The sequence below is a fragment of the Microtus oregoni genome, unplaced genomic scaffold, assembly GCF_018167655.1.
Source record: "Microtus oregoni isolate MIOR12 unplaced genomic scaffold, Mior012 000008F_ref0000371, whole genome shotgun sequence".
Lineage (NCBI taxonomy): Eukaryota > Metazoa > Chordata > Mammalia > Rodentia > Cricetidae > Microtus > Microtus oregoni.
The window spans coordinates 48,542,148-48,566,026 of record NW_024543067.1 but is presented as its reverse complement, the minus strand read 5'-3'; the positions used below and the strand labels follow the sequence as shown (position 1 = coordinate 48,566,026).

The 23,879-nt window shown below is 37.9% G+C and overlaps 1 protein-coding gene across 3 annotated transcripts in view; it reads right to left on the bottom strand.

The window, feature by feature from the left end:
* The window catches only part of Arhgap32 (Rho GTPase activating protein 32), a 233,797-nt gene that overhangs the window by 22,892 nt on the left and 187,026 nt on the right, over positions 1-23,879 (bottom strand). For 2 of the 3 annotated variants that reach the window (XM_041657642.1, XM_041657643.1), the window contains one exon: positions 5,617-5,766. In XM_041657642.1, the coding sequence (XP_041513576.1) occupies positions 5,617-5,766 (150 nt within the window). Of the gene's footprint in view, positions 1-5,616; positions 5,767-16,157; positions 16,475-23,879 lie in introns of those variants that run through there. The other variant, XM_041657644.1, reaches the window with a different exon arrangement.

Here is a 23,879-nt window from a genome sequence, read left to right as displayed (position 1 = left end):
TCCCAAAGAAGCAGGAAAACTTTATTAGCTACCCCCTCCCAACCAACCTCTACCAAACCAGCCAACTTCATATAAAACAATGACCAAGCTGGACTATAACTATAGAAACCTTCAAACTGGTCCCTCCAAAATAAGATCACTTCACGAACTATTCATAAATATTCTAAATACAATTCTGGTTTGCTTTAACACTTTCAGTTTGGGCTATGATCTTACAATAAGAGAATAAGGAAACATTTAAGTTAGAATTCAGGAAGTTTAGAATTACTGCTAAAAGTAGTAGGATAAGACAACAAAAACTGACCCTTGTTTTTACATTACATTTGGTTTTATGACTGGTCTTTCTCTCACACTGCCCAATCGATATTTATTAGATCAATTTTACTGTGGACGCCATGCAGGCACTGTGGACAAGGATGCAATGCACAGCTGACTTTCAGGGAGACGGCTCTGTGGCTCTGCCACAGCACTACTGTGCACTCAGAACAAGCGTGATTCCCAGTGAGGAGAATATACCGACACAAAAGGACTGGACTCAGGAGTGATTTCATCTATCTCCCCCACCTCAGCACTATGTCATAAAACCCTCATCTATGTACAGTGGTTTAAAAGTAAGGGTCTTTGCTCAAAGAGACAAATAACTTCAAAAACAGTAATGTGTAGAGTTTCCTCCCTTTAGATTTTAAAGTACTTTTCATGTTTTTTATTTTTTTTCTTTTCTTGTTTGTCACAGGGTCTCATGAAGCCAAGGCTGGCCTAGAATTCATCTTGTAACCAAGGATGACTTTGAACTTCTGATCTCCTTGACTTTGTCTCCCAAGGACTGAGACTACAGATGCACTCTACCATGCTGCTTTACAAAGTATGAGAGACGAAACCTGGGGCTCTGCCTACTGGGAAAGCTCATAAATGGGCTACATCTCCAGTACTAATACTTTTGTTTCAGATCAAAATAATTTTACCTATTTCCTACAAAGTTCTCATCATTTTTATTAGCCATTTCCTGTCAAAGTTTTAAGGAAATCCCATTTTAAAAATGTACAATAAATAAAAGAAGCCTTCATGGAAAAAAAAAAATCTTAGATACTTGAAAGCTATGTTCCACCTTCCAGACTTTATAATCAGAATTTATAAACATTGTGTAAAACCTTCTAACTGTCAACACCAAATGTTATGTTGGCAGCTGTTTTCCACTAATTATGAAGGGACAGAGGGATAGAGAAAGGGATCCACTAATTGAGGGAGGAAGGGGGGGAGGGAGGGAGGGAGGGAGGGAGGGAGGGAGGGAAGGAGGGAGGAAGGGAGGAAGGGAGGAAGGGAGGAAGGGAGGAAGGGCTGGCCAAAACTTCCAAGTCTGAGCTGATGCTGGAAGGTCAGGCATGGAACACCCTGGTGAAGACTGACTCTTACTAATGATCCCACCCAGCAAGCATGTGCAATGGTAAGAGACATAAAAACAAGAAAATAACCCAACTCTAAGGTTAAGGATGTTCAAGTAAATGTTAAAATCAGTAGGATATGTGCACAGAAAATTCTGTTGGCAGATTTTTAAAGAGCCATTCTTATAAGTATCTGTAATCTTTAGTGAGCTCACATTTGCCAAACTATGAGAGTTTAAGCTCTGTAAAATCATCCCGAGAGAACCTGGGCACCAGGGACAAGAAAATAAAGAATAAACAGAAAACTGGTTTGACAGGCTCCTACATGATTTCTTACAACACCATGTAAGAGAAACAGGTCGGGTTTGTGATTTGCTCCAACGTGGAGGTGCTGAAAAGTAGAAAGTGTAACAGGATTATCTCTGTAAATCTGATCACTCACCAGGAATACAACTCTGAGAATGAATCGCTCAGCAAAATATTATTCTGATATAAGCTTCTCAGAAAAAAATGTGTGACAAATATCCATGTTTCATGTAAAGACCGTGAAGTCATGCTTTGTTTAAGGACCGGGACATATGCTCAGGCAAACATCCTTGGGTTTCACTGTGCCAACATCAGAGTGTGTATTCACACACCTAACCATGTGGTTACTTTACATCCAGGTTGTATAATCCTGTCCACTGCTCCAAGGGCACAAACTGGGCAGCACAGTACTGTTCTGAATACTGTGGTTAATCATGGTCCAATGGGTAAATATTTGTATCTGTGAACATATCTAAACATAACAATTGTAGAGAAAAGTTTAGTATAAAATAAAAAAATGCCACGCACCTTTTGAGTGCACTTACTAAATGGGGATTTCAGGACTTGAAAACGTGTTGGCTGAGTCAGTGCCTAGGCCCAGGCATGCTATGCACCTCTGACTAGAAAGCTGTTGCACGAGGTGCACTAAGATCATAAAAATATTTTTCTTTAATAAATTAATCTTAGCTACTATAACTGTTTATTTTATAAGCTTTTTTACATTTTGACTCTTTTGTAATCACTGCTAAACCCACAATTCACTATAGTTTTCTTACTTAACCTACAAACTTTTTAAATTATTTTACTTTTTCAGCTTTCTTCTTAGAAATAAAGACATAAACATCTAACCCAGTCTAACTCAGGGTCAGAATCTTCAGTACCATAGTCTCCACTTCTCCATCTTGTCCTACTGGAAGCCAACAGTGCTTTCTGGGGTCACTCTGAAGCCCTGCCACAGTTGTTTCTAGTGAGCTGTCCATCTCCTCAGTGGGCAGCTTGACCTACTTCTCTTCTACCACAGATCTGCCAATAAGAGCACCACAGTCCTTACAGACAGCCTTTGGCACTGGTGTAAACTGAGCTTGCTGAGGCCTAGGAAAGCTGCTGCGAAAGCCCCATCATGAATTTGGGTGGCTCTTTTTCTCCCACAGCTTCCTTTACTCTTGCTGCTTCTTCAACTGTGCACTTTTGATCCAGTTCCAGGTACTCCACAGTCATCCATTCCTCAAGAACATCCCGTGACTGAGTATCGCCCTCACCCACACCTAGGGTTAAGGCGTTTGCCAGCTCCACCTCAGCCATGCTGATTTTCACAACCTTCCCACCCTTGGCAAATCTTCTGAAGCAGAAGGACTCTTCTTACTCATCCTCTAGATGCCACTTATAGCATGCTTTGGTGATGCCCAAGCAAGGTTCTGGTAGTGAGAGTATTTCAGTTTGATCAGAACTTTATAAGCCTAAGACAAGTCAGCAATTAACTTGGTCATCTCCCTAGCCCCAGACTGTCAATTTCTGTTAGTCTCCTTGCCCCTGATAATGCAAAGTGTTCTTTAAAATATTTATTTATTCTTTCATAATTTATACCCCCCACTTTACTTTCTTCATATTCTCTCCACTTTCTTTTACTAAATCCCTTCTCAGCCACTCTCTTACTACTTTCCTGCATGTGGGTGAGTGTGTGTGCTTGTAGCCCACTACGTGAGAATGGATGGTAGTGCTTTATTTGAGCACTGGTAACTCACCAGTGTATACACCACTGAAGATTATAACACTCCCTCTCCAGCAACCACCCGGAGGGATGGGGCCTTAAGAGATCCCTCCCATTCAGACAGAATGTTAGCCATGACATACCCAGAGGGGACTGTGTCAGGGCACTCCTTTGGATCCTCTGTCTCCAGCATTCTTTCTGCCTCCTAGTCAGTGATGCTCCCTGAGCCTTGGAGGAGTTATGCAGATTTCCCATTTAAAACTGAGCATCCAATAGTTACTTGTTTTCAGTACTTTGATCAGTTTTGGGTCCCTAATAAAAAAGAACTCTTGCCGGGCGGTGGTGGCGCACACCTTTAATCCCAGCACTCGGGAGGCAGAGGCAGGCGGATCTCTGTGAGTTCGAGGCCAGCCTGGTCTACAAGAGCTAGTTCCAGGACAGGAACCAAAAGCTATGGAAAAACCCTGTCTTAAAAATAAATAAAAATAAAAAAAAAAGAACTCTTAACAGTCACCAGCATGTCCTTCTTTATGATTAGAGCTATGACAGAGCAAGCGTGTCTGACAGGATGGACCAACCATCACTGACTGCCTTCTACCTGCATACTTCCTAATCATGTTTAACACCGTGTCCAGGGTAAGCAATGTGGCCTCTTCCTGACAACATTAATGGTTGCTTTTATAAACTTAGAGACCACAATGAAAAACACAAAATGAGATTAAATCAAATACATGAGAAAATAATCCAGTCAAGAGACACAGTAAATGTAAAATGTGTGAGGCTGCTGCCATCACAGCATACCATATAGTTCAAGAGTAACTTTTAAATAGAAGCAATGCACTCTAAAATAACAAGTGTAATTCATAATGTGTAAAACTACCACAATGAAACATTTTCTATAAAGAAAATGTGCTTATTTTAAATAGTACAGTTATTACATAAAATAGTAATATTATCATTCATTATCATTATCAGGAACTATGTACACAAGTCTGCTATGTCACACCTATAATCCCAGCACTCAGGAGCAAAGTCAGTGGGATCTTCATGGCCCTTCTGGACTACATATGACTGCAGTCTGGGTTACATAAAAAGACTTTGTCTTGAAAAACATAAAAAAATTAGGTATGTCATTATAATTTTACAGTTTATACTTTTATACAATGACCAGTGCCAATCTTGACATAAATACTCAGTGTTGTGCTGGCCAAGACTTTTTGTTGGGAGGCAATTATTCTGGAAACTAAACTCAAGCCCTGAGATCTCCAACCTGCACTAAGTTTTTGGAAGCCTACCTGTCTCTCAGGTGACAGAAATTTTTCAGCTACACTGCAGCCTTACAGAACTACTGCCATATATATAATCTATCACTGCCCAATACAGCACTATGCAGCACATAACTATAATTTACAGTTGTCATTTAGTTATAAAGTCTAAATAAAGCAGAGTGAATGTAAGGAAAAACAATTATATGTAATACATAGGTAGATCTTTTTATTTTATATATATTTCTCATCTTCTCTCACAGTTATATATAAAAATATGAGTATTTTTCTTCCTGATTTTTCTAGTTGTTTTATAATTTAAAGTATACACTTAATTCTTTTAGACTTTAAATAGTTATGTGTGTATATAAAATATATATTCATGGTATAACTGCAGATATAGACTGCAAACAATATAGACAAAGTCTCAAATTTTACACACTTATTAAATGAAATATAATCCGGATATTAAAAAACACATTCTGTTCTAATTAGAACTTCAGCCCTCAAAACTTCAAACTCCTTTCCCTCCCTCCAACAATTCATCAACCACTAAATTATTCATTCAGAATTTAAGGAGAAAGGAATGTACATTTTAGGTATAAAATCTAGGAGACTGGTTTTAGGATTTTACAGTATCAAAAAACAACACCCATCATTGGAAACAAATGTTTGAGGACATGAACAGGGAAGCTGGCTGAAGAAGTAACCTGGACAGATGTGACAAAGTCCTCAAGGTAACAATGCCCTTTGTATGCTGCCAACTCTATCCGATCAGAACACTTCTGGCAAAGCACTTCCTAAGACTCTTAGCTCCACCCAGAATGGAGGTGAGCCACAGCACCAGCTGCTGAACTTGAACCACGGCACACTGGTCACCACATCTGCCCTGTGACTGGTGACAGAAACCAATACAAACATGTCAGGAACAACATAAGATCATAAAGCTGAATATTACCTTCAAACCCAGAATTCAGTAGGTGCTCCCCCAGGTCACAACCAAACACTCTCTCCTTCAAGATTCCCCGCTGCTTTAGCTTCTGTTTTGTTGGGCGAGACTTCATGAATGTTCGTAGAAAAGTAATGAGCTTGCCGTGCTTTTTGGACACTAAAAAAACAAAAACAAGAATATCTTAGTTGTGGCAAGGATTACAATTCAGTTAGCACAAGAAGAAACTAACCTTGATAGTCTACCTTCAAGATAACCTGCTATAAACATACTTTATAACTGCAGGCAGTTGTCTGGCTGTTGATGCACTTTGTTCTCCCTAGACTGTGATCCTATTTGATGGGACTGTAAGCAATTACACGCACTGTAGTCTGTGACCTTTAAATCAAGCTCGCCTGGCAAACCAGTCACCATCTCAGAGCATGAAGAAGGAACTGAGTTCGGATCCAGTGTCTTGTTTTGGATATCTTCATAGTAAAGAAGGCCTGGCAGAGAATAAAGGTAGTTCCCATCCAGTTGTCTTGAAATGTTCTTTTCTTTTTAAGTATTGGAGAGTAAGCCCAGGCCCTGTGCATGCTCATCAAATGCCCTGGCCACTAGCTATCCTCAGCCTTTACACTTTTTATGCTGAAATGGTAAGTTGTGTGGACAGCTTTTAACTGTTTTGTAACCAGGCACTGAACTTAAGATTTTCTTGCCTTAATTTCCCAACTAGTTGAGATAGGCCTGAATTTCAGGCCTGGATAAAATATTTTTCTTAATGGTAAGACATTTCCACAGCATTTGTAATTCATGGGATACAATAGGAGAAAGAAACTGTCTTCCCTCTTCTTCCACCAAGAGGCACATCCTGTGATGGCATAAAACACGGTAATCAACCTAATGGCAATAAAATACCACATTACCTAAATACATCAACTTAACTTGTTTGACGATCGAGACAATAAATAAAAAAATAGTATTTGGAGAAAACATTTCCATTGATTAATATATGAGAAAGACAACAGTGAAAGAGCCCTGAAAACAAATCCCTAGAATAGTGATGTTTGCTAAGAATTGCACCCTTCAGGGTGAGTTACTCTAAAAGACAGCACACAGCAAACCAACACCATAAGCTCAGAGATCAGGAGCTGGACTAAAGGCACTTTCCCAAGGTCTTAATTCCTTACTCTGTACACACAATTACTGGAGTCTGATTCATCTTTCTCCAGATTCTTCAGCAAATCCAAATATTCAGAGCAGATGAAGACGACTGAGGGAAATCTGTACACTTACAGCAACTCAGGACCCAGATGGAGTACTCTAGACCAGGTCAGACTTCACCTCATGGGAAACACTATCTGCACATGGAAGCATCTTTCTCACAGACTGCAAGTCTCCTAGCTAAACTTTCTTAAGACACTTTCTTTGTTATGCTCAGGAAAAGTTCTGGATAAACTGGAGTAAACAGTCCCTCTACAAGTTCAATGGAACAATCTGTTTTAGTCATCAAATATTTAAAATTTACTCAGAAGTCAGTCGTGATGCACACACCTTTAATTCCAGCACTCAGGGGGCAGAGGCAGGTGGATCAATGACTTTGAGGCTAGCCTTGTCTAAACAGTTCCAGACCAGCCAGTGCTACACAGTAAGTCTTCACTCAAAACATTTTTTTTTACTTAGAATGAATATAATTTTGGCGCTACCTTTAATGTGTTAAACCTGCAAAAATTCAAAAACTTTCCTGTCTAAAGTTCTTTGCTGCAAAATAAGTGTCATGCTCTTAATTTCACCAGTATGTGGTGAGATATTTACAGTATATTGGTTAATTTCTGAGTCTGTGACACAAACTATAATAATAGGTTACTGTTTATTTCCCCCTAGCTGCTAGTAATTTGATTAATTCATATTTACTATTGTGTGTACATGTGTGTACAAAGCATGTGGAAGACAAAAGACAACTTTTGGGAGTCCTCTACTTGCTGAGGCAGGGTCTTTCTTATTGTTGTTGCCGTATTGTATATTCCAGGCTAGATCATCCATGAGACTGCAGGTGATTCTCCAGTCTCTGTCTGTAGGAATACTGGGATTCCAGAGTTCAGTCATGTACCACAACATCTGGCTTTTGGACATATTTGGTTAACAGGCTTGTGAGATAAGTGCTTTTACACTGAGCCATACGGTCAGCCTTTATCTCCAATTTTAGATGAGGACAACAAGGCACAAGATGGTAAGTCAACTGTATACTACTTAAATGAAGAAAGCAAGAGAAAGCCAGATGTTTTCGTGGTTAATAAGAAAACTTGGGAGCAAAACAACCCAGGAGACAGGATGGTCAGGGAGAACTGCTCCAAGGAGTATGTGTCAGAGCCAGAAGGCACGAGAGCTAGTGGGGCAGCAAGTATTCAATGTGGTTACAAACGACAGGTCACAACAGAGTATGGGCTTTATGCCATGGGAACACAATGACTAGCTTAAACAATTTAAAACAAGTGATTACTTAAAAAGCCACCCAATATGTATATGAGAAAGCCAAACATGCACCAATAAGGAGTTGGCTGAATAAATCATTTTACACTCAAACAGAATTACTGATGTGCATTTCTTTGCTCCTTTGGTTAGTTTTTTGAGACAAGGACTCCCTACATAGCCTTGGATGGCCTGAAACTTGCTGTGTAAACCAGGCTGGTCTTGAATTCAGAGATTCATCTGCCTCTGTCTCCCAAGGGCTGGGATTAAAGGCTTGCATTGCCACATCCAGCCATTTTTATTTTTTTTAGAGCCTATCTACTGATTCAGTATAATCTCTAAGATAAGCTGAGTCTGAAAAGTAAGATATAGAAAATTTTTATCATATAAAAACAATTAGGAATTCATATATCTCTCACAAACACTAACAAATTCACAACATATATATATATATATATATATATAGGGAAAAATATTAATAAAAATAAAATAAAAAATAATCTTAGAGTGTTATAGGAAGGCTGCTTGTTCATTCCAGCCACCCAGAACCACATAGAAACTGTATTAATTGAATCACTGCTTGGCTTATTAGCTCTAACTTATTATTAGCTAACTCTTACATCTTAATTTAACCTATTTCTAGTAATCTGTGTATCACCATATGGCTATGGCTTACTGGCAATATAAATATATATATATATATATATATATATATATATATATATATACACACACCGACCACAGTTTCTTCATCTTCCTCTCCTCCTGTTCCTCCCATTTCCATCAAACCCCCTCCCCATCTATTCATTCCTCCTTCGTCTCCAATCAGAAAGGGGCAGAAGATTTATTTTGGTTATGCATATTTGCATGTGTTCAAATAAACTTAACAGCAGAAAGGGACAAATATTCTTTTTTTTCCTTATTACTTGGAAACATCATACCTAGAATCATCAGTGGGAATTAATTACACATGGAAGTCATAACTAACTGATAATGATGGGATAAATTACAATTATGATCCTTTAAACAAACTCTCAATACAATAAACCCATTATTCAGAGATTATCCCACGTTCAACTGGTCTTTCCAGAGCATTAGGCTGTTCTAACCCTGCTTCTTGGTTTGCTAACATGGCTTTCTTTCCTGTTGGGATAAAGAGTGTGTATATTTGTTCATTTCTAAAACAGTGACACAAAGTCTAACTGATTAAAGCTGCAATAAAAATTAAGAGCAGAGGATGTCACTAGGAATTCTAGGTCCCATTTGTACTTGAGGGTGCAGGGAAACTGCCTGTGTGCACATTCTTTTTGCATCCACTACCCATTTTGCTCCTGTTAAATTCCAGAACCATTACTGATACACAGGAGTAAGAGAGTGGTAAATTTACTTCTTGAATATTTACATCCCAGCCTAAAGCCTAAAATAATACCTTACCTATTCATGGTGATAAAGGTCAATCACACTGGATTAGAAATTAGGGTTGGGGGAGAGGGTAGAGGGTGTCAAACTCAAGCCCTCTGCAAGAACAGTAGTAGCTTTACCCATCAAGTTAACTCTATAGGTCCAGCTCTATAGGTTATTATAATAATGTGACTACAGACCTTTCTAGACTGACATATAAATAATCTAAATTTAATTCTCCCGTTCCAGTCCTTTGCTTCTGTCTTGTTTAATTGGATCTTTTAAGAAATGTTTATCTTAAATACAAGAAAGAGAAAGAAGGGTAAAATAACAGTAAGGATGTATGAAAAGTTATAAAGAGGATACTATTTAGTATCTACATAAAAAATTTTAGTAGATACTATGATATACCTAAAAAGATAATACCTGTACGCTTGTATATAAACATATATACATAGTTTAAATAAAATTCTCTCATTTGGGCTGACAATGCTCCCTCTGAAAGCCAAAAACATCTAATAAAAATATAAACACCTGACAAGGGAAGCCCTCTTTTGAATTGTTGGTCAGGGTTGTTCAATAGACTTCCAAAATATGTACTGCAGTTGTTGCTCTTGGTTGCTCTCCAGAGGTAGAACTTAAGTCCTGTTGCCAAAGATATTATGTGCTTCATTCACAGGACCTAGAGACCTCTGAGCTGGAACTGACATGAATGCTTCGTCAAGAAGACTAAATTTCATGGGACCAGAAGGTATCATGCAAGCTTCCAAAGGAAGGAGGCAACCAACAGCTCTACCCAGCTATGATGCCTATGAACCACAATAACCACCAGCATGGCACAATAACTCTAAGGGTACAGTAATGGCATGCACACCCTGGCAGTAAGCAAAAGTCTCTAATTGGACTTAAGACATGCCTGTTACTAGGAATCTAGCCATCTAACCAGGGATAGTGAAGTCCTGGAATTAGAGAAGAATCTACAACTGCTACTTTACTAAACCAGCTTAATCCATACCTACATTCTAAATGTTTATCCTTATACTCCCAGATAAGCCTAGTCTTAACCACTTATTGGGGAAACTTCTCTTTGTAATAGATCACAACCATTATAGAAAGACACAAACAAAATACAGAGCTGTGGGAATCAGTCCCTACAGATACATCTCCAATACAAACTCCTGCACCCAAGGCAAGGATCACTGAAGAGTATACAATAGGGGAAATTATACACATATAGATAGATAGATGGATAGATGGATGGATGGATAGATGGATGGATGGATAGATAGATAGATAGATAGATAGATAGATAGACAGATAGACAAACAGACAGATAGATAAAAACAGACCACGAATCAGAAAGAGTGCAAGGAGGGTACATGGGAGGGCTTGGAAGGAGGAAAGGGAAGGGGAAAATGATATATTATAATCTCAAAAAACAAAAGAAATGGGGCTGGAGAGATGGCTCAGTGGTTAAGAGCATTGCCTGCTCTTCCAAAGGTCCTGAGTTCAATTCCCAGCAACCACATGGTGGCTCACAACCATCTGTAATGAGGTCTGGTGCCCTCTTCTGGCCTGCAGACATACACACGGACAGAATATTGTATACATAATAAATAAATAAATATTTTAAAAAAAAAAACAAAAGAAATAATGTTTTTAAATGTCTATGTTGTTCCCAGATTTAATCTGATTGTTTCTTGTATTTCACCATTAAAAATAACTTCGGGTCTTTTGGGTAGAAAACAAATGTGAAGAGCTTCCCTGTTCCTAACTGAATAAAAGTATAAAATAAACTGGTGATGACCTTTATCATGTGATGTTCTGTATCTACTAAGGTTATCTTTTAGTTGTCTTGTTTTTTATTTTATTTTAAATTTTGAAAGTGGTGAATTAAATTCAACCCTCCTTTGAAAGTCTTGTATGACTTTTCATATCTGTTTTAGGTAAAGAGATTTGATGAGGAGGGGTCAGAATTTAACAACTGAAGTTGCAAGCCATGAAAAGTTCTTCTGCAGAACTGGAATAAATATCAGAAGTGAAAATAAACATGAAGACTGGTTTTTCTAGTAAAGAAAGAGAGATCCTAGTGTAACAGCCTAGGCAACAACTTCTAAACATGAGGCTGCTTCTCTCAGGACCTTAGAGATATTAATGAATTTAATTTCAGTTTGTATTAATATTGCATTCTAAATGAATATCTAATCACTATTACACTCTTAATCCAAACAGAAATATTAAATAAAATGATTACCTCCCATTATCTGCTATGTCAAGGGTTATGGGAACACTTCCATTTATGCCTTCTTTTCTACATATCCAGCAATAAATTATCAAGATAACCCAGCACACATATTTCAAGCCTCCTCAGTAATATCTGAATATTTTAAAACACATCAGAGCCAATGCTCCAGAAATTTAAAGCTTTTATAGCTTCTCAATAATAAGAGAAATGCAGGGTAAGTACCACTTACTTAAAATGCTTGGTAACGGAAAAGCTTTAGATTTCAGATATTTTCAGAGTCAGACAAATCAATCAATCTATCTATCTATCTATCTATCTATCTATCATCTATCATCTATCTGAATATATATCTCTCCATGTATCAATGGAAAAAGATCAGAGGGGACCAAGCCTAAATAAAATTCATTTATATTTTATGTATGACTTACATATAGTCTATGGGCAATTGTATGTAATGGTACTTCGTATCCACATTTTGACTACAATTTGTCACATGAGATACGGTGTACAATTTTTCATCTGTGACATCATTTTGATATAAAACGTTTTGAGTTCTAAGCACTTCAGATTAAGTATGTTCAACCCCTGGTCTGATAAGGTAAGCCCTTTGTTGACTAGGCTAGTGAAAAACTACTGGGCCAAGAGTACAAAGATACATTTTTGATAACGAGTTGTGTTAGATTACAAACAGTGAAATCAGTGTAAGATCTTAGTTTAGTGGTATAATAAAATGTTTCAGTAGGCAGTACAAATCTAGATTTCAATAAAAATACCCCCAAACATAAAATTCTTTGGGAAAACAGTCAAACAGCATAGAAAACCTCAAGTCTATATAAAATATGGTTTAAATAATTTATCAAGAGCATTATCTAAAACTTAATTAGAAAGCTCTGTTTTAAAGAAGGAGGGTTTCCTAAGTCTTCTGAAGAAAGGGTAGCATAAGAACTTAATATTAAAAAGTCATCATTAAGGTTATTGTTTAATGTCTAGTATACAGAGTTTAGTTCTTTTTAATTATTTATTTTGTTTCACGGATGTTTAAAATTAGAGCGAGGATCTTTATATAACTAATTTATATAACATACATTCCTTTCTAGGACTTAGGGATAAAACTGATTATGCTATATTATATTCTATTAATTATTTTGACTTACTTTGCTTCCAAGTACTTAGACAACCACTAAATGACATTTATGTTATCATTTTTGTTAGCCAATTGCATATACATTATAAAGATTAACTTTGGCCCTAGGTTTCAAGAAGAAAGTTACTGTAGCAAAAGAAAAAAATACAGTAAATTTTACCTACAGAATTCTGGGCTTCTGCAGAGTGGTGCTCAAAAGCCAACTCTTAACGTCTTCTTTAATTAGCTCCTATTTTTGAAATCAGGAATACAACAGTTGTCCAGCTTTGGATTTCACACTCTGATTCCCCAAACAAATATTCAAAAATTCTTTAGGTATGCTGAGCTTCAGCTTTTTAAATGCTCTTGATGTTATTGTGGAACAAAAAAAAGTACAGAATCACTCTTGCTCAAGATATCATTAATAATTTTGAAAGTAAGAGAAAACATAATTCTGTAACTGATGCAGGTGACAGCTGCAGGAGGCTGCCAGAGAGAAAACATCTAGAGCCTGCGCGGCTCACAGTGATGATGACATTCCAACCTGAAAGGGAGGGAACCAGGTATCCTAAGAATGCCTGCCAAGTCCTGCAGGCTGGATTTAAAATGGCACACTGGCAGTAATAACTCTCTGTTGGAGAGAAAGAGACAGAGACAGAAGGGGGGGGGGATGCAAGTGACAGAACTCTATTGACAGTTATATAATAGGCTCTCGTTTGCTGATGAGGGAGATCAGGAGCCATTTCAAAGGCAAAACTAACCTGAAAGCAAATCAATGACATTAAAGGTTCTGGAAAACAGGTCTGCAGTGAATTTACAAAGAGAATCTTTCGCCAGGCAGTGGTGGTGCACCAGACAGACAGAATATCTTCCAGTGATAGAAGAAAGAAGAACAGCTCACATAGAAAGAGCTAAGCAGAAAAAGGCAACCAGTTTCCCTATACCACAAAGCACTAACATGGCATTCCTAACATATACGGATATTTGACACCAAAGAAGGATGAGGCGGCTGTCCTTCACAGAGGATACAAAACACACAAAGTTACAACATGAAATTTTTAAAAGCCATGTTCCTTGGGAAAATGTCATGACATTAGATACCGCTCTTATTATCTACCCTGCCTGTTTGATTTTTCCAGGAAGTTGTGTTCCTTACTAGAAATATCACAGAGACACAAAATCTAGATTATGTGACTTTAGGTTTAAAGTGGCTTTAAGTAAGCTATATGTTTTCTCAACTCACAGGCACTTGTTTTTATTTCTAAATTTTAATAACAAACTAAAACATATGAGTAGTTTTCTTCCTCAGCTCTTTGCAAAACCAAAACAAGTTCTTTTTTTTTTAAAATAACTTGGTGACTTTACCAACACAGTTATATAAAAGACTATGACTAATTTCATTTCTAAAAGTGGAACAAAAGGAAGATTTGCATTTTACCAGAAGCAAGTAGGAGGAAACATGAGGTGGATATAAATTTCTTGATGTTGAATGTATTTTAACACCAGAATGAGATATAATACACAGGTTAAAGGTTTTTTTTTTAATGCACTAAGAGGTTTAATATTGTTTGGGTTCTAATTTTTACAGGATGACTTACTACTACTTGGCAAGTATGATTGCAGGAAGAAATATATTAATATAAACAGTCTCATAAAAATTAAAGTATAGCAATCATGTATTTTAGGAATTCAGTTGAGTTTACCAAAATATTGTATGAACTTTTAGGGAACAAAATTTTGGAACCTTAAATTCAATGGCATGAAAAATCTCTTTCCTGGATACTACTATTTCTTCTTTGATTAGATTGAAACATAAGCATCTTCAAATTTAACTGTCACTGTATTCTATTAAGCTATGAAGGTTGGTATGAGCATTAGTATTTATCATAGGTGGGCTGGGAGAGCTGTGGAGACTTTAGAGCAAAAAGTGAAAGGGATAGGTTCTAAAAATATAGATATTTTGAGAGTTTGGAACTTACATCAAGTCTCTTTAAAGGCAAAAAGCTGGGCTTTGAAGTCAGACCCAAGGATTAGGATTCAGCCTCTCCTCATTTCAAAATTCTGAAGTCTTTAGCAAATTACCTATTGAAATCTCACTTCCTTCGTGACGCAACAGAAGGACAATACTAACAGCCACCACTTGGCTCACAAGAAATGACAAATGCCAAGTGCTCTGTGTCATTTTCCCCATTACAATTTCTCTTTCCCTTTGTTCTGAAAACTTCAGTAATCTTCCCTTGGTACATGACTGACCAAGAATCTGACTGCTTTTCAGACCTTGTTTGTTCCAATTGACCACACAACTCCATGAAAGACCCAAGCTGATCAGAGGGCACAGACAAAGGCTGGATGGTTTCCAGTTTTCCCTCCTGTAATTTTCTACCTAATTTTACATTTCTGCGCTCTTCTACTAAATACACAACAATATTTCTTAGCGCTTGGAAGGAGCAAAAGTTGTGCTTTCAGATCATTTGACTGAATGACAGATGCAAAGTTGGCTATAAAAAAGAACTCCAAATTCTGAAACTTCTCCACCTAATATTTTGAAAATTACAATACTGATTACAATTTAAGCAATGGTAGGTCAACCTTGAAAAGAAAAAAAGAATAACTGAGCTGATTTGTGATTTAGAGAAAATACTTATTTCCATGTAGTGCTCATGAAATAATATAATAAAAATGCTTCATTGTCAAAGCAGCAATGAACATGACCTAGCCATTCAGTCTCTGGGAATACATAGTCCTTTGAGAGTGGAGACAACTGTCCTTACAGAAGGCAGTGCTGGAAGGAGCAGAGTGCTGGCAGGAATGGGCAGAAGGGGATTTCCTTCCTTATGCTAACCAAAGCAGCCTTTCCAGGGCACTGCTCATTTTCCATTAATCAAGCACTGAAACACTATTAGCCCACAAGAAATATATTCTCTCTCTCTCTCTCTCTCTCTCTCTCTCTCTTTCTCTCTCTCTCTCTCTCTCACACACACACACACACACACACTCATTTAATAATGAAAACTTCTATTACATTAACTCAGGTCTAGAAGGCATTACCAACTAAGCTGACCAAAAATAGCAGAAAATAAATGTTTACTAAAACTCTCTGGGAAAATAACACCTGTGAAGCACAATTGACAAATTCTACTTTAAGAAGTGAATATATCTCTACAAACAAGACAAATATTAATGTTATTATTTCATTTCCAGATAAATACTGAATCAGAACGCACTTGAGAACCAAGGTAACATGTGCTCAAATATGATCTAAAAATAGAACCAAGGAATTAGTCCAAAAGTAGTTTGAATGAAATATTGAAAGACGGATTGAAATCTCCTTACCTCTTGCTGTGGTGAAAGTTTTAAGATCAGTATTTAAAATTACTCTGTGGCTGTATTTAGCAGTAGAGTCGGCAGGCAATGGGAGCTGTGCATTCCCCAACAGCTTAAGAATACAGCACAATCACACACCAGCTCAGATCTTATCCAGCATGTCAGCATTCCTGGCCAGGTCTTCACCACACTTGGAGGTGCCAGCTGTTTCCAGGTCCCCCTCTCAGAAGCACTTGGCCCAGATTTCAGGCCTGTTTGAGCCAGCCTCTGTAAGAGCTCGGCCTTAGAAGCTTAATCCTCCTCTCTCAGTCAGAGCAGCTTTGCCACACCACAGGAACGCCCCAATTTAAGCTCACACTTGCAGAACAGGCTTCACCAGCATGGCTCCACCCATCAGCCTCCCACAGGTGAGTGCTTCCTGTTCAGAAAGCAGTCCTAGAAAACTGCCATTTAACTGTGCCCTTCATGCTTTGCCAGTTCCTTACTATTCAGTTATTTGTATTTGCTAAGTGGGTGGGGGCAGTGTAACTGACAAAACGAGGCATGTTAGAGCAAAGCCAAGATAAGAAAAGTAAGTAATCAAGTAGGAAGTATTGCTAGTAAAAGGCTGAGTCATAAAACCCACTGCAGCAGGCTAAGGGGACCAACCTTCAGTGTCTCCGCTGATGCTAAGTTGTGCATGTGATGCTACTGACATGTTTCTAAAATGCATCCATTGACACTGACTCTTCATGGAAAGTTCTAAGAATGACGATTATGCATGGATCACGGAAAAAAGAAGTTTGCTCAAAATGGAAAATTCAGAGCTTCCAAAGGACCTTTCACTGCACAGGGGAGAGGCTCACTTCACCACTGTCTTTAAGGAGCTTCCTGTCCTCTACTGGAAACACTGACCAGCAAATGAAGCAATCCTCAACTCTCAGCAACCTCTGCCAAATGAGCATTCAACCAGCCTTGGCTATGACTATTAAAACATTATATATACACACTGAAGAGAATCTTCACTTACCCTACATTATCACCACTGAACCGGAAAACACTGATATACTTCCTGTTCCAACTGAGGTTTTACTAATTCCAATGTAAATTCTACCATCAGATATTGTTTTCTTCAACAAAATCATTATTACATATCAGACACAATTCTAAGTTTTACTAAAATCTTCATCCTAACTCTATGCAGCTGATACTGTTATCTGATCTTACAGATGCACAGAGAGGCTGAGAAACACGCCAAAAGTGCACAGCTATGAGGCGGCAGAGACAATGCTCACAGGAGTTACACACGTGCAAGACCGTTCATTACACTAACTCTTTCCTCCATTTTTGAACATAGCTTTGAATATAAAATTGTTGCTAAATGGCAAGCCACAGTAGAGAAAGTAATGAATTGATTTGATTTTAAAATACAAAAGGATGCAGGAACAAAGCAAGTTAAGTTCCCACTAATGGAAAAGCTGTGGACTTGAGGGTTTTGTTGAGCAGGATGTAAGGCTCCTAGAATTTATTCATGACAGAGAAAGCAAATCCAATCTTTCTGAATTTCAAATTAAAAACACCTCTCCCTCCCAAACCTTTCTTTGCTCAATATAAACACAAGCAACGGAGGGCAATGGTCAGAAAAAGAAAATAAGAACGAAGCCAGTGCTGGGGCTAGGTTGTAAAGTGGCTTCCACACAGGCATGCATAATTGATTCAGATCCCCAGCACCCATACAGAAGGCCTGGTGCAGTAGAAGGTGTCTATAATCTCAACACCAGGGAGGAAGAGACAGGCAAGATACCTGGTGCTAACTGGCCAAACAGTCTTGCCGAACTGGTTAGCTCCAAGTTCAGTGAGAAAGTCTCAAAAAAATAAATAAATAAATAAATAAATAAATAAATAAGTTGGAGAGTGCTTGAGAAAGACATTCAGCATCAACCTCTGAACTCCACATACATGCAAGGGTGTGCACACATCCACACAAATGTCTAGATACATATATGCCCTCCACACAAACACAAAGAATAAAGGTGGGAAAAGAAGAAAAACATATAATGTAGAAAAGTCACTTTGCTAGTACTTAGTATAATCCACAAGGCCCTTGTATTACCTACAACATTAACAGGTACAAGAAACAAACTCCACAAAAGCGTATGTAGCTGTGAGAGAACTGCACAGTTAACGACACCAAACCCTCATGTTAAAACCAAAGGCTTTTCTCTATGGCAAGTCGAAGCAGACAAGAAAGTGTACACAAAAACTGGCAGATCCGGGGGTAAAGTCTACATTATGGCTAACTATTGGGATAATGTCATTTTCCTGCTTTTCATTATACACTACATAACTCGTTATGTAAGACGTAACAACTCGGAGGAGTGAAAAGTACAAGGGACCTCTCTGTGCTATTTCTGCAACTTCTAAGACATTATTTTAAAATAAAAATTTTGAAAGTTCCTCTAAATGAAAAATGCACTATATTGTGTCAACTATTGCACACCTATGGCAAAGGGGAAGCCACCTGTCATCTTTTCCTTCACATTAAAAAGCGTTTAGAGCTATCATCTGTGAGATATGAATAGGATGTGCCTTGGTGTGTGTAGGAGGCACAAGAGAATCCACCGGGGAGGCAACTGGCTATATTCTTAACTTTTATTTCAAAATCTCCACAGTGTCAGCAAATTCTTTGAAGTTACGGCCAAATATATATAGAAAATTAACACTCTCTTGTCCCACATACCATCACCACTTGCCTGGTCACCTTAGCAGCCACTGTGTGACTCTTTTCTTTTACCTCTAAGGCAGCCACTAAAACGATTCTTTTGACAAAATATATTAAATCAAGCAATTGTTCTGCTTATAATCTTCTTTACCTTCCCAAATACCATCAAAAGCCCCACAGCAGCACCTAGGCCCAGAGGATGTGAAATCAACCTTTCCCATTTTGATCTAAACCCTCCATTCTCTCTCTAGCTCTCTGGCCTTCCTAACGGCACATTTGCAGGCTATAATCTTTGCTCACAAGTGATGCTCCAACAGTCCCGTCCCTGAAATCTCAACCCCGTATGAACGATATCCTAGGTGCTCAGCTTCTGAACCCCTCTCTCAGCTGTATTTTTCTCCACAGCACTTACCTGCTATATCATATAGTTCACTGCTTTATCCACGCCCCCATCACTCCCTCTCAATTCCCCCAAAATTGCAGTTCCATCTGTTGTATTCTATTTCAGCTACAGCATGTATTATACACTATTTAATTACTGACCAGGGGATTGGAGCATTATTATTTCTCACTGGCAAGGCACTAGGCCTATCATGAATGAGGACTAGGGTTAGACTTCTAGCACCACACAAGATAATAAATAAATATGATTAATGAATGAAACTAATACTTGAAATGATATCTTAAAATGGCAAAGACTAATTAGAATAGACAACTGTGGCTAGGGGCCCATCCTAACACAATCTGAAGGGGATGTGAGAAGTTAGAAAACATTTTGATGTCTCTAGTGGAAACAGCTTTTGTTCATAAGCAGAAGTCAGAAACTGTTTTAAAGTATGTATCAGGCACAAAGGATGCAAAAATTGCATAAAATGGAAGGAAAGGGAAGGAAAGAGGAAAGCCATCATAAATTTTCTAGGGTTCTTTTGCTGAAAATATTATCTTGATAGCCGAGTGGTGGTGGCACGTGCCTTTAATCCCAGCACTTGGGAGGCAGAGACAGGCAGATCTTTGTGAGTTCGAAGCCAGCCTGGTCTACAAGAGTTAGTTCCAGGACAGCTAGGGCTGTTACAAAGAGAAACCCTGTCTCAAAAACAAAACAAAAAAGAGAAAATATTATTTTGACATAATCTTTATAGTATATTCAGAGAGGAAACTGACTCGGGCATTCTAACACTCCCCTGACGCTTCCATAAAAGATACTGGTTTTATCACCTGATCCTCTTTTTTAAAATTTATTATAATTTTAATTTTATTCTTGTTATGAGTGTTTTACCTATATGTGTGCCTATGTACTATCTGCATGCCTGGTACTCACAAAGGCCAGGAGAAGGTGTCAGAGCCCCCTGAAACAGGAGTTACATAGAACTGTGAGACAGCACGTGGATGCTAGGAACTGAACCCGAATCTTCTGGAAGGACAATCACTGCTTTTGACCATTGAGTCATCTGTCCAGGCCAAACGCAATTCTTATAGTGCCAGCCTCATGCATGTTTGCGTTCAGCAGGAAGAATATTTAAGACAACATTCCAAATAGGAGAGGAAAAGTGTGATCATTTCAATTAAAGTGGCACTGAAGGAACATGACAATAAAGAAGCTAGAAAGTCAAGGAATGAAAAAAGGAAGAAAGGAGAGAAGGGAGGAAGGAAGGAGTGAGAGAGAAAAAGGAAATAAAGGAAAGAACTGGAATTAGCAACTTCACAAATAAAACAAGAAAGAAAGCAAGATATTAGAAGATCACTTTTTTAGAAGAACACTACAAGGAAGTTTTGCCTTAAAAGAACACAGTAGGAGGGAGATGGGTAGGTCTAACAAAAATATGTTTATGAAACTCTCAAAGAACTACTAATTAAATAAATCCAACATTGCAGGCTGGGAATGCTGCTCTAGACACAGCCTTGACCAGCATGCAGCCAAGGCCCTGGACTCCACCACAGCACTACTCCAAACAACAAACGAACCAAAAACTACCAAAAATTTTAGGTTTTGTTCTTAATTTCAAAACTATTATGATAAGGTGTCATATTAAATTACTTCTTAAATAAATCAAAATATCTCATCAGTTACATGTTTGAACTATAAAATTATTCCCCAAAGTTATTTCTGTATCTGCTACCAGGGGAAACAAAACTGGTTATTACCAAGCAGAGAACAAAAATACATCATGCAGCCTATTTATGTGACCATCTAAAGAGGCTCCTTCTCCCACCATTGTGCTATAAATACTATAATTAGAGCCCAAGAGATGATTCAGCAGGTAACTGCACTTGCTGCTGGGCCTGAAGATCTGAGTTCCATCCCTGGGACTCACGATGGACAGAAAGAGAGAAATAACTCATACAAGCTGTCCTCTGACCTCCACACATATATCGTGACATGGACACACACATGTGTATACATACACACATACACACACATTAAATACATGCAATAAAAATATTTTGTGCTGTCTTTGGAAAAGTTTTAAACCAAAAACTTATCTATATCAATTACATAGATTTTGTTTCTGAGCGGGAGATTATACAACATGAATCAATGAATAGGAACTTGGAGGAGAACTAAGAGTAGGGACTTGTCTAGCATACCTGAGACCTGGCTTAAGCTCCAACACAGAGAAAAATGAACAGATTCCAGACAGACATAGCTCCTTCTACTTTAGCTTAATTCTGATTGTTCATTGTTTTGTTAACTCTCTATTAGTTCAAATTGATATTTTTATATTTCCTTTTCTTAGATTTAAAAAACATTATTTTTTTTGAGAATTTCACATATTTTTAAAGATTTATTTATTATAAATATATGGGTTTTCCCTTCATATGTTTGTGTACTACTTGTATTCCTGATGTCTGCAGAGAGAGTTCAGAAAATCAGATCCCCACACAGAATGCATTCTGAACAGATTCATACTCCCCTACTCCTCCCCTTATCACCCTCCTCTCAACCTGCCCATACCATCACATCATACTTTAAGATTCCTTTTAAAAAAGAATTACTTCTTTGCCCAGCTGGTCCAGTTTGTGTGGCCCAGCTGGCTTTGAGACTGGGGTGTGCTCTGCTTTACCTGATTTAAAACAACAACAACAAAACAATTCTCTCTCTCCCTCTCTTAACAGCCATCAAATGCTAATGTCTTCTCAGCTAGTGGAGGAACTGCATTCTGCCTTCCTGCCCTCTAACATGGGATTTTGTCTGGCTAAAGCATGCACTGGTCTTATGTATGACATCATTTCACGTGTGCATCTGTCTTGTTGTATGTTCCTTGAAGTCACCCCCACCTCTGGATCTTACAATCATTCTGCCCCCTCTTCTACACAGATTCCCTGAGCCCTAGCATGAGAAATGTAATGTCCAATCTGGGACTGAACACTCTACAGTCTTTTGTTCTCTGCACATGATCAATTGGGTCTTTGTGTTAATTGCCACCTATGCCAAGGAGAAGCTTCTCCGATGAAGGCTGACAGATGCTAAGATCCATGGGCACTGTGATAATTTATAAGGAACATATGGTTCCATGGGTCATAGGCTCAAGGAGAGAATCCAATACTATTACTCTACTAAATGACCACAATATTTAAGCTGGCTTTCTAAAAATTTCTGTCCAGCTATTTTAATAATGGTCAGAGAGGTTTATCTAAGTCCCTAGTCTTTTCTGTTTAGAAGCTCATAGCTCAAAAGTACACTTTAATTTCACATTCTATTTGTTTGTTTTGCTGTGTAGCTGTGGCTGTTCTGGAACTCACTCTGTAGAACAGGCTGGCCTCAAACTCAGAGATCCTTCTGAAAGCTGGGATTAAAGGTGTGTGCCACAACTGCCTGGTTAATTTCACATTCTTATATACTAACTATTTCGTGTGCTGGATGGTTGTACTGTTTGTGTGCTATGCTTTTAAGTTTATGATATATATGTATATATACATATACACACATACATACATACAAGCATACATATACGTACATATGAAAAAGAAGATAAGGTTGCTTGGAATCTTTTGGTCTGGTGATTTTTTTTAACGTTGGGAAGTTGGAGTCATTAAAAAATAGTCTGAAGGAACACACACACAGAGAAAACTTGCTTTTTTCAGCAGCTTTTCTCAATGGTTCTCCTGTCTCCTCTTTTTCTTACTTCTTTTTCTTTCCCCTCCCTCTCTCACAGATAAGGCTAGATAATGACAGAATTTCATGAAGGTAATTATTTTTAAAAGATCAGGTGTTGACCCTAATAATGAAACTATGACATGAAAATTTAAGAATTTATTACATAAGCGCAAGAGAAACTATGCAGAGCAGAAGGCAGAATCACCGAAGTTGAAGACAGGTCAATAGAAGGCATCCATGTAAGAAATCAGAGAATATAGGCAGGACAATAGAATCTAAGATCGGTGGGGACAGTATCATGGAATGGAAGCAATGTGGATCGGAAAGGAGAGGAGACAACAATTGAGGCTATTTCCAAAGTGGAAAAAGATATCAATATTTCTCCATGAATACTAAGCAACACAAACCCAAAGATGTATTTTCTCCGCTCATAGCAGGACTGCAGCTTCTTCCATCAAACTATATCCTATTATTCACTACTTTTTTTTTCCTTTTGTTCTTTCAAACTTACTTTTTTTCCCCTTAAGCACCAAGGATATTTGCTGTCTTGGTTAGGCCACAAAAACTCAGTTTCATTTTTATCTACACAAATTATTGAACACATTAAGATCATAAAAAAAATAGCTTTAAAGGGAAAAAATTTCCTGTTGCCCTTGTTGTATAATAGTATAGGGAGCTTTAAGTTTTCAGACTCAAACTATAGCTGTATCTTTCCAATGTGGCATCTCACAGTGACAGATGGCAATGTTAAAAATAAATAGAACATTCAAGTTGTTTATACTGTAGGCAAAGACAGTTTTAAAGTGTGAAACAAGCCCAAGGCTGATTGAATTTGCATCATCTCTTTCAATCTGCATTAGGAATGCACATTTCCTTAAGCCAACTCTGAGTTGTTTTCAAAAGATAAACCATTAGCTGTAAAGGTATACTTGTT